Source organism: Taudactylus pleione, unplaced genomic scaffold, assembly GCF_031769625.1.
Source record: "Taudactylus pleione unplaced genomic scaffold, aTauple2 ptg000005l, whole genome shotgun sequence".
In the NCBI taxonomy this organism is placed as follows: Eukaryota; Metazoa; Chordata; class Amphibia; order Anura; family Myobatrachidae; genus Taudactylus; species Taudactylus pleione.
In genome coordinates, this window is record NW_028284408.1 from 7,633,060 (window position 1) to 7,650,971 (window position 17,912).

General features: G+C 38.7%; 1 protein-coding gene across 2 annotated transcripts in view; it reads right to left on the reverse strand.

Moving 5' to 3' along the window:
• PCDH17 (protocadherin 17) overlaps positions 1-17,912 on the reverse strand; it is a 208,427-nt gene that overhangs the window by 133,631 nt on the left and 56,884 nt on the right. Inside the window, exons 3-4 of one of the 2 annotated variants that reach the window (XM_088481744.1) lie at positions 9,552-9,610; positions 9,263-9,432 (exon numbers count right to left, since the gene is read on the reverse strand). In XM_088481744.1, the coding sequence (XP_088337870.1) occupies positions 9,263-9,432; positions 9,552-9,610 (229 nt within the window). Of the gene's footprint in view, positions 1-9,262; positions 9,436-9,551; positions 9,611-17,912 lie in introns of both variants that reach the window. The other variant, XM_088481690.1, reaches the window with a different exon arrangement.

Below are 17,912 nucleotides of genomic sequence, written 5' to 3' on the forward strand. Positions count from 1 at the left end.
AGGAGGGGTAAGGATTAGGCGCCACCGGGGGGGGGGGGTTAGGCTTAGGCACCACCCCCGGGAGGGTTAGGTTTAGGGTACGAGGAGGGGGGTTAGGTTTAGGCACCCCTGGGGGAGGTCAGGGTTAGGCACTAGGGGGGAGGTTAGGGTTAGGCACTCCTAAGGGAGGGTTAGGGTTAGGGGGGAAGAGGGGAGGGTTAGGTTACTTATGTGCCGCTGTCGGGATTTAGTCCCTTCAGGCAACCGCTGTCGGGATTTGAACCAGAGGATAAACAGCTGCCAGCATTTCAATCCAATTCCGTGACCATGTGGTGGGAATGTAGATTGTAAACTCCACTGGGGTAGGGACTGATGTGAATGGTCAAATATTCTCTGTAAAGCACTGCAGAATATGTGTGCGCTATATAAATAACTGGTAATAAATAAATAAAATATTGTGTTATGCATATATATATATTTATAAAGACTCCAAAAAAGATTCTAACTCAAATGGGATTAACAATAGTGAATCACCACAGAGCTGCCCTTAAACAAACTGCCCTATCTAGTATGTTTTTTTTGAACAAGAAGAACATTTTTGGGGTTATCTTACATTTCAAAAGTCATAACTAATCTAATATCCAAATTTGTTTTGTTTTTCCTTTAAAACACATGAACACTGTGTACAGTATTTTGAAATGGTAAAAATTAATTTTGCATAGATATACATTAGAATTTCTCTAACAAAGTTATGACATTACAGTATAATATATTATTCAACCACCAAGGATTTTTCTGGTTATTATCAAACTGTTTTAAGGGTGTCAATTTGTCAGAAAGTCACTTTGCTGGCACACTTGGAAGTTTCTGCTGGTGATGTGGATCATTTTGGCCATGTGAGCAATACCTGCATGTGGCTTGCAGGGTGCATGGAACGGCACCCTGCAGCCGCTAGCGCTACTGCAGAGCCACCAGGAAGAGTCCAAGGGACGTCATGGGTTTAGGAGGCATAGAGCCCTGTTACAGCACTGTGTAGAAGGAGTCCACTACGAAAAAAATGATTTGCTTGAATGAATAATTATTTTTTAACAAAAGTCAGTTTCAAAATAATAGTGTCTTGCCCTCTCTACCGCCAAATAAACATTATTTTCAAGGAAAGTAGGGGTCTAGATATATTATAATGCTATATTTTTATGTAATTTTTTTTATAAAAAAATATATATTTTGATGCTACTTGTATATTATATCAACCACTTTTTATGCTTTGCTTATTTCTAGCACCCAGGAAAAAAAAAAAGAGTGTCCATAGTGAAAAAAATTAGAAAGCACTATGCTGGGCACAACCCATATTATCTCTGTTCAAACACTACAAATAACAAAAAGATTAGAGAGCCTTTAAATGATAAATTCATCTTTTCTGCTACATGTTTGAAATAGACCCCATAGGGTTTATTGGAAAATAGCTGAGAGGACTTCATGAATACATGTGCATGGCCCTCACCGCTGCATCACAGTGGCGCCTGGAGGGGACAGGGGGAACAGGTACTAATTACCCAGCCCACCACCTCTTACCTGTCAGTGGGAGCGGCCTCTCTGCCCAGCCCAGCCTATGCTGCTCTTTGCTGGGCTGTGGTGGGTCCTGGAAGGCTGCTGCCATTGAGCTCAGGTGCAGGGTGAGCGATTGCACTGATTGCTCCCCACACCTCCTGGATCTGGCTCTGTCTGGCACACGGCAATGCTTCACAGTGCCACAATTAACATTTTTTCAAGTTTGATGCACAATCAGACCATGTCCCCTACAGTACACAGGTCCGACATCGTTCTCTACAGCCCTGAGCATCACATATACTGTAACATCAATTAATTTTGATTGATTGAAGCCAAAAGCAAGTTGCACTTATCATTTCTAACCTGATGATGCTGAATTTTTAACATAATCATTGGGGCCATACATTTGTAGACAAAATGCATATGCTTGTCCTCTCCCTTCTAACCTTGAAGATGTAGGAGAGGTAATTGTTCTATAATCACTGCTGGGTGGGTATCTAATGAATGGTCACACATATGGTAATGGTTGTTTCTCCAGTATAGACCACAAAGATGGCATTAGCCTTTCAGACAAGAATATGTGTGAAGTTAGATTGGCTTTAATAAGCTAATATTTTAGACAACCACAATAGCTGCTCTCCATTAGTATTCAGAGATTTTATTATTAACTATGCAAATGTAAAATCCATAAATTATTAAAGTTGTAGACATAAGATATAAAACAATAAGTAAGACATGCTCTCACACAGTGAGCCACTGAAATAAAACACTGAAATTGTGGAATCAATATATTCAAGTACTCACCCCATATGCAGATAAGGTATTGTCCTAATGCAGCTCAAGGAATGAGTCACTATACCATGTCGTAAAATAAAACCCACACTTTAAAATCAATAATTTAAAGGTTGTGCATTGCTTTTCTAATAAAGCTTAAAGGACTGAGGATTAATAAGGTAATCCTACAGGTTTCGCACACATGCAGATCTAATGACTCTCGAAGCAGGAAGAAAAAATGCTGAATGCCAGCAACAATGAAACATCACTATCATTACACTTGTACAGTACGATGTTCCATTAGGGTCAATAAAGATAACACAGTCACTGAATTTCAAGGTTGGTTGCCATATGACAGTGCTTGAATGCAATGTTTTTCCAGTTAAAAATAAATGTACAACAGCTTAATTGTCATTGTGAACAGTGCTGTAACTAGGGGTGTGCATCTGTTGCTACCTCACAGATGATAGGGTTTACCATCGCTGCTCTATGGCCATTGCTTCTAGCGAGCAGGGTAACTGGAATGGCAGCCTGCAACCAGTAATGCTGAAGCAGTGCCACCCATAGCATTCTTTGGATGCTATAGGTAGGCACCCTGCTATGTATATAGCTGCATGCAGCATCTTCTAGATTCTCTGTGCACTGCCACATTGCCAGGTGCTGGCTGACCCCTTCCCCTATGAGCAACATCATGATGTCATACACAAAAGGGGCTGGGCCACACAGGGTCTGGTAGTGAGTGACACATTCAGCCTTATATAAAGATGGAGGCATTTTGGGTTCGAGTCAACTATAGCCCTTTGTTCTTCTTTGCATGTGTTTCTTCCAAGCCTCTAATTTATTTTCTAGTTCATAAAAACAGGTAGGTTAATTAGCTTCTGACAAAATGAGCCCTAATATATATTGGTTAGTGGACACTTTATAAAGGACATCTGTCTATTTTTGGATAGAACAACCTATGCACTCAGAACAGCCAGGATTCTTTGTGGTAGAGATTCAACAAGGTGCTGGAAACATTCCTTCTGGTTCATGTTGATATCAAGCAATTACTGCTCATTTAAGCTTAGAATCTCTTGTTCTACCAGATCTGAAAGGTGGTCTATTCAGCGTTCTTAGCTGATAGGAGTGGAATCTGGTATGGTCTTTGTAGCCTATCCACCTCAATGTTCGATGTTCTGTATTATAGATGCTCTTTGGATAACACTGTTATAAAGTATAGTTATTTGAATTATTGTCACCTACCTGTTGGCTTGAACCAATCTGGCTATTCTCCTCTTACATCTCTCATTAACAAAGGATTTTAGGCCACAGATCTGCTACTTACTCTTTGTTTGTTTTGTTTTGCGCACAATTCTCTGTTAACTCTAGAGACTGTCGTACATAAAAATCACAGGGGATCAGCACTATCTGAGAAACGCAAACTACTCCTTGGCACAAACAATAATTCCAGAATCAAAATCACTAAGACCACATTTTGTCCCAATTCTGGTATTCGTTTTTTTACAGCATCTGAACATCTTGACCATGCCAGCTTCACTCTGATTAGTCAGATGTGAGAAAATCACATTGGTTAGGGTCTTGCTGCAGTGAATAACAATTTTAGAAATGTTCAATGAACAACATTTAATCTAAGTAGTTCATTGCAGTCAGATCTTTGGAATACATTGCCCTCTGGGACTTATAGTGCCACACAGAAAAAGACTGTATATATTGATGTTGAAATGTGACAAGTGCAAATGTTAAAATATGACCACAGCATAGAGGTGAGAAAACCTCTTAGCAGTGAAGTGGTCAACTAAGTTATGATCTACACTTTTTTCCATATGTCTGGTTCCCCTAGGGAATTTAGCCTATGCCTGAAAGGATTGTGCTGTGTCACATTAGGATGGTGGGATCCCACATTGCTGGTTTCCCTTTTATAGTGTGACCAGCTCAGGCTGTCAAGCCTGTTGATAATTATAAGTTTTGTGGGTAGATCTTCCTGTAATTATGGCAACAACTATGAGCACTTATCTTCAACAAATGGTTGAGCACCAATAACAGATATGGCTGCTAGCAGACAAAACTGCTGCTGATATTAAACAAAAGAATGTTCACTCCACTGTTGGTGCTGTTAAAATCAAGTAGTCCTAGGAATTTTCAGGAACTGGCAATAAAAAGGTATTCAGTAATGCAACACAAATGTAGCATTCCTAATGTCCATATAATGAAACAGTTCTGCAACAATGTTATACCTTTTTATACTGCAGATTCTAAGTTGCATAGTTCATGTGTAAGAGGAATTTGCCTTTAAACCAGAAATATCACAATCACGAGAGATCTTCAAATTGAGCTCCTCCTTAAGAGTGGCTGCTTACAGCAATAACGTTTTATGAAGCTTTAGAATTTTGAAGTGTAGTTTATCTCTTTTGGAAACTCCTTGTGGAAGGTCCTCTGAGTATAGCTATTATGAAAAGCAATGAAATGTAGAAAATAGCATAGCGCCTTATCCTACATAAACCCACGGGACATCGGATTACATTGATTATCAGTAAAGACTGCAAACGTATCGGGAGGCAGTAGCTCCGGTTTGGTGTACACTTACAGTAGCAGATATTCTCACTCCAAAAATAAGTGTAATGACAGATACTTGTTTCATTCAACAGAGAGCAGGTAGCCGATAATCGAGCTGTGAATCAGGATCGTTGTCCCTGGTGCTTCATTAACAGTGGTGGCTCCAGAGGTGGGGCTGCAGCGCAGTGCAAAATTCAAATAGGGGAACCACACCAACTGCCTCTCCAAATGCTGCCAAACATCGCAGGCCAGGACTCACTGGTAGTTGGTGTGGCTTCCCTATTTGAATTTTGGACTGTGCTGCAGCCCCACCCCTGGAGCCGCCATTGTTCATCAATGATATTCCACTAAAACAATCCTGGTAGATTTTAATCAGGGTTTAGAAGCCTCTGCTAGACACAGTGATGGCTTCTCTCTATTAAGTCTGCTGTGTCTAACTTTGGCTTGGTAGCACTAAGTGGTCATGCCCTTACTGTACTTGGCCTACACTGGCACACGTTTCCCTTTTCTGTTCAACATTTTAGAGTGTAAAGATTCATGAGTGTAACATGTGATCGCATCTGTGGATGGAAGTGTATGTACGCATTTTTTGTACACATGTGCAGTAAGGAAAGACATATTTAACACAAAGGAAATAAATGTACATTCAACTTTATATGAGAATCACTGTGATGTGAGGGATACACTTTCTGAATCCAAACAGTGGCACTTTTAAATCGATTTCTTCCAGAAGGGTAATTTATACACAAATGATTGATACTGATGTTGGAATGTGACTGATCCAAACAGTGCAAAAATAGACTCAGCACAGGGTTAATAAAAGCTTCAGTGATTAAGTTAATTATGTCATGTCTCATCGTCCTTGTAGCCTTCGAAGAGTCTTTCTATTCTTGCTTTATGATTTTTTTCCCCACTGTTTGTTGCTGAACTTTAGCTCAGAAATATGTGTAAGTCTTCTTGCATGAACAGCATGTTTATTTTCATAATAATTAATCTGGGGTCTGTGAGGGCCATTTCAAATCATAACATTTAGTTAACAAATTCTTCATGGTTAAATTTTGTATCATTGTTTTGCTGAAATATCCAACTCTTTTCAGTTTCCATTTCTTCACTGACTTTGGAACATTAGCACGTGGATTTGTTTATAGTCAGCTGAATCATTTCTTCTTTTTTCTACCAACTCCAAAGGATAATGGTTTTGCCTTTATGGTTAGCATTGGTGTGGTGTTTTTGAAGAGAACACTGTACTGTGAACCAGTCTTCTCTTTGTAAATGTAATTTTAAAGAGCCATGATTCACTGCATAAAAAATTTGAGGTGGGGTCACAATGATGCAATTCAAGCACATCAAATCATCAAACCCCAACATTGACTATTTTCGACGTGATGTGAGAGTCTTACGGGAAGCTGGCCTACTTTTCCAAAAGTCGCCCTTCTTCCCTTCCTGAATTTCACAGATATTCTGAGGAGTAGGTAAATATGGTTTAGAAAAAGATTATGGAGATGATTCAGATATCCCTGAGCTTAATCGGATTTGGCTTCCAGTGGCCTTGTGGAATGTGTCTCTCAACACATTTTTGCTCACAGAGTATGGAAGTGTGAGCAGAAATCATATAGTGTAATTGAATTTATATGTGCAGTGTGATCTTGCAGAGGCAGCTTGAATCTACTTGATTCTGTTCCTATATGTGTATAGCTTTTCTCTGCTTAGTAACAGTCTATTATCTTTATTTTCAAGTCCTTAGACAACTGTTAATAGGAGCCCATAATTGCTGAGGGTAGTTAGAAACTTTCTTAGAGGTTTGAAGGATCAGCTAATTTATTAAGCTCTGGCACTGTCTTCATCTGGCTTTAAGACCTAATGGGCAACCAAGTTTTGAAGTCTTAAAAAAGTAATAATGAATTAAATAGAAGGGTGCCTAATCTTTTGAAGTTACAATGTTTATTTTTATGCACTCCTTAAGTGCATCTGATACTGTTGCATGGCAAGTAAAATGATTTAGTGTTCCAGTTTGTTTTATCAGTCTATTTGGTACATTCATATTAATTTAATACATATTTTCTGAAAGCATAGCAAATTCAAATACTATGCTATCTGTGGAAAAACTAAAAGTCCAGCTATAAACATTAGTAATTAGACTATCACATGACATGTAATATTTCCATGTACATTTGTTGCTGATGAGAACCTTTAGAGAAGATGACTATTGACCTAATTAGTCATTAATGACTTATACCTGAAAACATTGATCTGATATATAAAATAAGCAATTAACTTAGAGAATATAGATTATGACATAAATTAATTGAACCTATAAACACAGATCAACTGTTAAGGGAGGAATCATTTTGAATAGCATTCATTTGTACAATATAAAACAGAAAAATAAATGATAATGTACAGTAGTAGCTATATAAGATATCCTTTCTTCCCACTGTTACCACCAAATACAGTATAAAGGGGGATGTCTCAGGATAGACATGTAAGTCTAGTAACTTTGGGTTTATAGTATACATATCTACAAACACACCTTGGGCTATTGAGTACTCTTGAGTCACAATCATGGCAAACTGTTGTCTTGTGTATTGATTTGGTTTAAACTTTTTTTTCTACATTTCATTACCTATACAAGTGTACTGAAGTTCCATGTGAAATTTCTGCTGAAAATATATTGAGCACTGCATGCTGCTGGCTATCTGGGCTGTGTGTTTTCTTCATAAAACATTATTTGCTAAAACAAACACTGCAAAGGAGAAAATCTCATACAGTGGATTATTATAAGAACATTAATTCAAATCCGAATTACAGAAATAATAAGTTTGCTTTTGTAATTTAACAGGGGATAACAACAATATCATATTGACATATCCTATTATAAAGGCTGTCACCTTAAAAAAATATCCAGTTTGCTGACCCTGTATCTAAATTTTCAGTCTGACATTCAGTGCATAGGCATTGTACAATTCACTTGCTGATAGTGTCATATACAAGTATGCTCTCTTAAAGCAATCACTCCAAAAGCAGCTCCCAGACCATCAGATTCTGTCATTGAACTGCACTTACAGGGGTATCTTTAGGGAAGAGGAGGCCCGTGTGCATCCCCCGTCATGGGCTCCCTCCTCTCACTCCGGTGTCCGGCAGCCGACTGGCCGGACACCGCAGAATCAATAGACTGGGCACTAGATTGTGCCCAGAGTCTATCGCGCATGCGCAGATTACCGGGGAAATGGCACAGCCACCATTTTTCTGGCGATCCTCTCACATCACATATGGAAAACGCCGGAAAAATGGCCACGGCTGGCATTTTCAGACGTTTGAACAGCGCTGGGAGATCAGACGCAGGACTTCGGAGAGGTAAGTATGACAAAGTATGGGTGCAGGGTGTGTGGTGCGGGCACCCCCTGGACACAGGGGCCCAACTGCACCGCACACCCTGCACCCATAGATACGCCCCTGTGCACTGGTCAATATGGATATATGGCTGTTTACAGCTCATGCTGAGCGAGTACACCAGATGTGAACATAGTTATCTGTTTGTCAAAAGCAGTCATCAGTCTGCTGTGATTTCTGACAAAGCCTATAGAATTCTGGTTGATTCCAAACTAATTTTTATTAAGATTGCTTGTTATTTTTGCTCCACACCTGAAGTGACTTCAGGCCTGTTTAATTTAATATGATTACATTTGCAGAAGTTATGTATTGTTATGGGGTACATAACTGAATGGCTCAAAATGAAAATGGCCACTACCATAGTAGAAAGTTAACGTCTCCCAATACTTCTCAGCTATAAAAATAAAATATAAATGGGGTAAATTTGGCTGCTACTCAGACTTTTCTACACTCCAGTCCACCAGACTGTACCCCTGCCCCCTTATAGCGATGGCCACTTTAAAATAAATAAGGTCACATTTTCCCATCAGAAAACAGGACTGGTGAAGAGTAGTGTATGGAGAGCCGTAAAAGATAAATATTATTTTCTGTTAATTAACATAACAAATGTTTGCTTTTAACAGTGGATATAATCAATCAGAGGTTATCACATTTTAAAACATTTTTTTTAATATATTTTTATTTTAAACATTTTTTTAATGATGTGTATGTTAACCAAATGCTTTATACTTAGAGAGATTGCAAAATGGACAACTGAAGGCTGAATGGTGTTAAATAAAACATTTTTAAAAATCCAATTTTCTTGATGTGATGGTCTAAACAGTCAGTAGATCTAATCCTGTGTACGTATTATATCTGTCTTTAATAAGCATGCTGCAGAACAGATGGTTTAACCCCTTAGTATTACAATGGAGAGGTTAGCCACCTTGATCCAGTAGTTGACATTTAGTTCGAAACAGATATTGTGTAGGAGGATAATTAACCCTTTACTTAGCATTACAATACAGCAGTTACTCACCTTGCTCCAGTGGCTGGCATTTAGCTGAAGTGGTTTTCATCTTAAGGGCCTCTCTAACAGACATGTCACAGCAGGAACCTTTGTTAGTGTCTTGATCACTGTCAGCTTGATCACTGTCTCCATGACCACTGTCCCTTAGGCTTGCTCTTTCCGGGTCTTTGAAGGTTGAGCTACTGATTTATTATAAAAAAAATAAGTAAATTCACTTTAAGTGTCCCACAATGAGAAAATGTGATCTGCTACAGTAGAATGCAAATGGAAATACATAGTGTTATTTTAAATGTCTTACCTTTGAACAAACTGTTGTCTGCTTCCTATGTAATTGGACTCAGCAGGGAAATTGTCTGTCTGTGAATAAAGAATAAAGCAAATATATAAACAAATATTCACATATATGATTACATGTGGACAAACAGTCTGCCAAGCAAAAGAGCTTTTTAGGATACAGATTATTAACAATTCAGATATTCTCCTAATTGTTACATTGTTCAATTTAATTACATACTCAAATAAAATTAAGCACTCTGGAAATCTAAATTAAATACAGTGTGTCCAATAACTACCTGTTAAAATAAATCTTGACACTTTTCCCACTGTTCCCATCGTATGTTCATTAGTAGGCTATGATGATGGAATATTTGTGGGGATATATTGTAAACAAATATTACATGATTTCTTTATAAAAAGAAGTAAATAATTTACTACTGTTCATTTATATTGATTAAAGGACATAATTACCAGATATTTTGGCACATAAATTTATATAATTAGAATTTAGGAAATCAACCAAATAATATGAAAATTAAGAGAAAGACTTTACACACAATCTCTTGTGGGCATGTTTTTTTTTCTATTTTGCTCAAAAAGCACTTCATGTATGGATAATTTAATCTCCATAATTAAATCTCATCCATATTAATAGTTGTTGCTGTATAACGCCATGGCATGCAAACAATAATATTAATGATAACAGTTGCCAAGTGAAAAAAAAATGTAATTTAATAGTTCTATTAACGATCTAATGTTATTCGCTGGAGACAAAATGCATGGGCTTCTGCCAATTACAATCTGAGTTCTCTTTGTATAAATCATTGCAGCTTCAAAAGGCACATACAATGGAATACCGACAAACAATATAAGATGACGGGGAATGAGGAAAAGCATCAACACTGTACATGAACACAGTCTGTATCTCTAGCAGCTGACATATTGACATTCTTGACTGCACTGTATATTATATCATGCGGCGATGCACCATCAACATTTAAAAAAAAAAAAAAAAAACACTTAAGTACCACTGAGAATGCACTTAATTAATGAAGCATAAAGCCTAAGGTAATGTTTAATGTTGCACAGCGAGTGTTTACATAAATGGCTGATCTTAAAAATTACCCTCTTTTTCTAGGAGTTAATGCTCTTTAATCTTGCTTGTGGCCTTGTGTTATTAAAACGGTTTTCAATAACGAAGATCTAATGATGTCATTAGTAAGACTGTACAGGTTGTTAGAAGTATGGTGAACTGAAGTCCTTTATCTTATATTTCCCCACTTGAATTTACTCACTTCTCCATTTTATTTTATAGATATCATTATATACAAACATTTTCATTATGGACCCACATATTTTTTGTTTAATTTAATCTGCTACGTAAAATTCACCCAATTAGAAATGTAATGGAAAATGGGTTTGGGAAATAAAAAGAATTACATATCAGTATACACAAGAGGGCTAATGCTGTGCTGGACATATGTCAGATTGTGCAGCATTAATAGTGGCTCTACACATGCATATTTGCTCACAACTGATACTTGTGCTTGCTTACAATGGGAAATGCAGTGTAGGGAAGGGAAAGAGCTGTTTAACGTAGGCTGAGTACAGTTCTCTCAAATAATACCGACCAGCACATAGACGCATATATGCCTATCAAAGCTATATCAATTTAAGGAGCCTGAGGGCAGGTGTGAATACATGCTGATGATAACAGAAACAGTTGCCAGCACTAGCTAACGGCATCTGATTGGCTGAATATAGATTTACCATTGAAACTGATAGAGTTATATTTTTATTGATCGTGCATATATGATTATGCCATTGCATTTGTGCAAGATGTTTTCGTTATACCTGCTTTTTTCATAAGGAGATTTTTATATTTTATTCAAACATAATAGCAACCACTTATTTTCCTATCAAAACAAAAGTACAAACAATTAGGTGTTAGTGTATCTGACGTATGCCTGATGTATACCTGGCTTATATGCCTGTGGTGCAGAGCTGCAAGCATCCTGTGATTTTTCCAACTCTGCATGTTTATTTCAATTACAGTTCTATGGTGAATGCATTTTACGTCTGCATTTTTTTACGCAAATGCTTTTATACTCAATAAGAGCCTCAGGCCCTGATTCAGAGCCGGACGCTCTGACAGAGCGCTCGCTCTGAATCAGGGCTGTCCCTCTTACTCTTTGGAGGGGCCTCCTGGCCACTCGCATAGCGGTGGGTGACCACCCACAGCTATAGCGAGTGGCCAAAATGATGGTCGCGATGGTCAAGACCATTACGACCATCGGGCTTGCGACGAGACCCTTGTGGTAGAGTCTCATCTGCCGCAAGCCCTGGAGTGCTTTTGGCTCTATCGGAGCCAAAAGCACTCCCACTGACATCACTAGTGATGTCAATGGGGCCGGCCCAAGACGGTAGGCGTTCCTATGGGAACGCCTCCGTCTGGGCAGCCATGCCCTCGGCACGCCTACCAGAGGGGGCGTGCTGTCAATCACCATCCACAGCATGCCCCCTGTGGTGCGAGACCCATAACGATGGCTTGGCCGTCGTTATTCGGGTCTCGCGCATGCGCACGACGGAGCCATCTCCGTCGTGCGCATGCGCTCTTGGGCAACATCGACCCGCTTGCGAGCGCTCAGCGCTCGCGAGCGGGTCTGAATCAGGCCCTCAATGTGCACATACCTTACCATAATCACAACTACAAAATTAAGCACTCAACAATTCATACATTTTATAAGTGTGCTATTTCCTGACATTACACCTGTTTTGACCCAATAGAAATCTGGACGGTCCCACAATATTTGGGACCATTGTGGGGTTATTGGTGTTGTTTTAGCTGCTATAGTAGTGTGTAATATGTATAAACAGAGTAACAAACTGTTGGTTTAAAACAGAAAAATAGATTGTATTAGATATACAGTATAGGGATTGTTGTCAATTTTGTATAAATGTTCAATAAAACATGTAGGTATAATAAGTCAATTTGCATTAAACATTTTTATATAATAAAAAATGGATCTTAACCTTCAAAATGTTCTCTGGGCCATGCGCAGCTGTAAGCAATGTATTACTTATTGATTTCTAGAGCACATTTCTCTGATACACACAGACACCAGGTTTTCCTTAATGTATACATGACTCGAGTAAAAATGTTGACTAACATTTACATTAATGGTATTTCAGAACATGGAATGACTATAATTATATGCTCTATGTTGTGTAGCAGTGGTTTTACACTTGCATGGAAAACATTCTAGATCTTATCAGAACTAGAGATTGAAATTACTACACCCCCTCTCCCACTCCACAGAAATTACTTATGATTATGGCCAAAGCTAATTTTCATACTTCAAGTAAACAATTTTATTTATTGCTAAATATTTTTCCCTGAATTGTATGAATGTATGTGGCACAGTAAGGAGCATATTTGTCAATATCATTTTTAAAGCAATATTGTGAAAGCGATTGTTTTGTTTTCACACCTTATTTTACATTATTTTAGTATCACCTAAATGTACTAAATGTAAAGGGCAATTGTAGGATAATTCACTAAATTCTCCTGCAAGCCCTAATGATCACATTATTTTAGTAAGCAGAACGCATTTTCCATAATTGTACTAAAGTTAAACTGTAAAAAAATAAAAGGGAAAGCCTCGTGATAATAACACCACCTGGAGATTGCGTTATTAGGACTTTCCCTGTTTCACAGACTCCTGCTCTGCTCTGATAGGCAGAGCAGAGCCAGTAACCAGCACCAGTGGTCAGCCTTGTGTGTCTAAATAGACCACAAGCTGAAAACAGTGCAAAAAAAAAACTAAAATAGAAAAACTTACCTGCACCCAGGGACTGGTGATCAGTGATCCGGTGAGCTCCATTGGGACTCCAGTCAGTTGATCATCGGGCTCCTTCTCTGCAACCCCGGTCACCTGATGTGTGCTGTAACCCTGCATCTCAGTTACAGCACACATCAGATGACAAGGGTCATAGAGCAGAAGCCTTTTGATAGTTTTCCGGACTCACAAAGGAGCTCACCGGATTACCTAGGTCAGTGCAAACAGAGAGGCGGAGGGGTTGGGGTTGGTTAAGTGGGTGGGTAGTGGTAGCAAGCAGCACATGCACAGGCACAGTCTCAGGGTATTTTTTTGTGAAAAGTACCCTGAGAACTGTGCAGAGAGGATTCGCAGGGACAGTGCTTTCTCACAACCTCTGTCCCTGTGTGTGATATTTGATACATCCATGCAATGTATTCACATATAGCATTGCAATTTTGTGCAATTTTATCACATCCTATCCACATCTGATATGCAGATAAATATGCCACTAAGTCAAACTATTGCTATGAATCATGTTATGAAGCACCTAAATAATATTTCATTAAATGGCACTTTGAATGACAACAATGTATGCAATGGACAGAAAGAATAAATATCATCTCAAGAAGCATGCTACAAGGACTGTGATAGTCCTGACTGAATAAAAATAGAAATAAAAGGTTCCCATATGTGTAAGCGATATGTGGACAACAGTGCCAGGCTAATAATATATTGGAAGGACAGCCTTGTAACATAAGTATTCATAGGTAATTGCTAGAGAAAACATAGCGGATTTTAAAGAGTTAACTATAAGTAAGGTAACAAGACCTCTCATGTGTAATAATGTTCTCTACTTCATTCTAATGTATCCCCAGGTCAGGCAGGTAAACCACGGTTTCTCTTTCGGCCATTGGACTACGTCTCATATCAGTCATACTGTCCCAACATCAGTTTTAAGATGGTGGGGCTAGTGGAACATGGTCAACCATCAAGGTGGATAGTGTGATCAGATTTCTGTGTCTAAAGGGCAAATCAGCAGCTGAAATGCATCGCCAACTTGTCAAGGTGTACGATGATAATGACATGTCACAGAAATAGGTTTGGGTTTGGTGCATTGCCTTTGAAACCAATAGGATGGGACTGTCTCTCATGCAAGCATCCATGACATGGAAACACATATTGTCCTCAACTTCAAAGAAATTCAAAACAATTCCATAACCAAAGAAGGTCATGGCGATCGTGTTTTGGGACCAAAAGTGCGTGCTTCTTGTTAATTTCCTCCCCAAGGGAGATACTGTGAATGCTGCCTGCTATTGTGACACATTGAGCCAGTTGTCAGTTAGTTGAAATTGTCCTTGGGTTGTTGCAAACAAATGTCGTATTGCTTCACAATAATGCCAGGCCACACTCAGGCAACTGCACGCATGAGTTGTTATGGCACTACCATTGGGAGGTACTGGACCATGTTCCCTTCAGCCCTGACATGTGAAAAAATAATCTGTGCCAAGGACATACAATTGATTATACATACTTTATATGTACAAGTTGAATATATTTATGCAATGAAAGGTCTTGTTACTTTATTTATTGAACCACCCTCATAGTTGGAACAAATGTCGCATTCTAACTTCTAAAAAGTAAAACCTGATATAATAATGTCATTATTGGACAGAGGGGAGACCTTAGAAACCACATAGAACAATGCTCACCATAATACAATACAAACTGGTTACTGACTACGTCTTACAAGTAATATATACGGTTATGTGCCGAATATGTATAAAAAGATTCTTCAGTTTATTAAAAGAGTAAACACTATTGAAAAATGTCTGTTATATTACATTAAAGATTAAATAGTTCTATATTATGTTTACAAAATATCACTTTAAATGCTATTTTATATTTATCTATTCTGTAAACTAAAATATACTGTATTATTCAAGGATTGGGTTTTAAATGAGCAATTTCCATACAATGCAGAACTCATTACATGAGTCTATGCCCTTTATGTTTTCATGAATGCTTCAAGCATGCACACATACATAGTGAAGATGCAGAATGAATTACAATAGTCTTTTCATATTTAGCTCAGTTTGGGGTTTAAATAGAGACATGAAATAATAGAACCCTATTTCTGAAAGCACACTGCCAAATGTACAGTATGATTCACAGCAATGAATAATAGTAGCACTTGTATCACTTGTACTGTGCATTATATTATGGTTAAAGGGGATTTCCTCCATGTCATTGCTGTACTGTCTTGTGTATGCTATCCTGCAATGTAACTGAGAGCCTGATTCAGAGCTGAATGCAATGACGATTATGGACGCATTTTGAGCGTTTGTTTGCAGTTGCGCATGTGTATAAGCCGCACTGCATGTGTGCTGTAATTGCATTGCGACTACGGACACACAGAGGAATCCATCGCAAAATGAGTGACAGACTGTCAGCGTTTGGAGGTGGTGACGGGGGGGGGATTACTGAAAATCGTGTCTGTCCGTTTGAACACCATTTCATGGGTGTGCATATAGTTACTGCGATCTCCTACACAGCTCTGCATGCCAGGAGAGCTCCCAAGGCTGCATCAGCTCAGACCTTCCGCTAGGGCAAGATGGCTACTCGATGTGCAGCGATGTTACCGATATTTATGCATGTAAGCGATGTTGTACGCATATGAGAAGGCAACAGTGGGTATCATTATGCTCGGGTAAACTTTGCAACCAATAGCATATTTGAGTCTCTAAATCAGGCCTGGAATCAAATTTACTGTATTATAGTCCCTGGTTTTTCTGTACTTTTCAACTATGCTTTTACAGCATCAGTAAGAGGCCACAAAAGAGCTTTATCGTACCCCACTGGAATGAAACAATAACTCTGATTATATAAGTACGTGGATGAAATATAAGCAGGGGAACAACAGAAAGATACGCATTGTCTTGTAGAAATTGCACAAAACAGATTAAGCTAATTGAAGCTTGAAATGAGTACAAATTTTCCATCTCAACAAATAACCCTCAGAGTCAGAAATATTGGCAAATATAGATTAAAGGGGGAATTCAATTAGTTATGTGTTTTACCCCACAGCTAATTGATCGCGCTGCCTGATTCAATTAGCTACAAGAACCCCATGCGCTAATTACCAGAGGCAGGATTTTTCCTCACAGCCTCAGGAGCTGCAAGGGGAAATCCTTGTTAAAATGCAGATTCTGTAGTGTATTGCGGGATGAATCATATTGATTCTGCATTTTCCGTGTAATTATAGGTTTAGTGCACATTAACCCAGTGTTTACCATACAGGGAAAAGGCTAATTAATTGAATAGCTATTTCCCATGTAGCGTGATTAATTAGCTGTGGGGTTAAAAGAGTTTTTTACAAACATAAAAAATTGTATCCATGCAATACATGTGACAATGTCATTTGCCTATTTTAGTACAAATGAACCTGTTTTTTTTATGGGAAGCTCAAGGATCTGCCTCTCAAAATAGTTGGGGGTATATTTACTAAAGTGAGAGCTTTTAGAAGTGGAGATGTTGCCCATAGCAACCTATCACATTCAACTCAACATTTAACTACGGTAGCACTTTCTAGAAGATAATAGCTAGAATCTGATTGGCTGCTATGGGCAACATCTCCACTTCTAAAAACTCTCACTTTAGTAAATATACCTCTTGGCGTCTGTATTGGGCTGTAAACCTTCCAATGGGATGAGCTATAGTAAATGCAAAAAGAGATATCATATAACATTACAAGATATTTATTAGATTCAATAGCAAGAGGATCCAAGCAGTAACTGATTTAGAAAAGGGTGTGATCATTTCATGTGGATACATCCACAGAAACTTGGTTTATTTTTAGGATGTTAAATTTGACAAACCTGTCCAACACATTTGTCCTGACATTCGAGATATTTGGAGGTATGACCATTCACTGCTGCTATGCACAGCTCTTGTGGTAGTAGCATGGCAATTCATAGGAGTTTTTAAAAGGTTGAAAAGCAGTTAGGGATGTCTTAAACCAGGCACACTGCTGAGTGTGTGCTCAAGCCCCATATTCACGTTCACTTTATATCCCACATCCTAATCAATGGGTTCCCTCAAGAATATTGGTTTATCCTACAAAATATCTGTTTTTACTATGCATAGATGACAGCTTTATTTGCATTTATTCTGTGGCCTGAAATTCCCTCCTTATTGCATATCAATTTAAAGAATACATCCAGTACTAATCTAGTGATGCCATAACAAGCCCTGTAATCTAGATCTTTGATGCATGAATACAGAAGTATTTATATCAATGGCCCCTTGACTTGTTACCATTGCAATGTATAAAGGGGCATAACTAGACCTAGGGGGGCTCCATAGTAAACTTTTCACAGGACACCCTAGGTCTCCCACCCCCCTCACTGCAGCTCCATCCCCCTCACCCTCCACTCCTCTCCTTGACTTACCTCTGCTCCATGGTTGTCCTCCTTCAGGGCAGGCACACCTCCTCACCCGGTCTCCTCCATCTCTCCTCACTGACTGATGCTGGGAGGAGGCGTGGACGTGCTGAGCCTACTGGG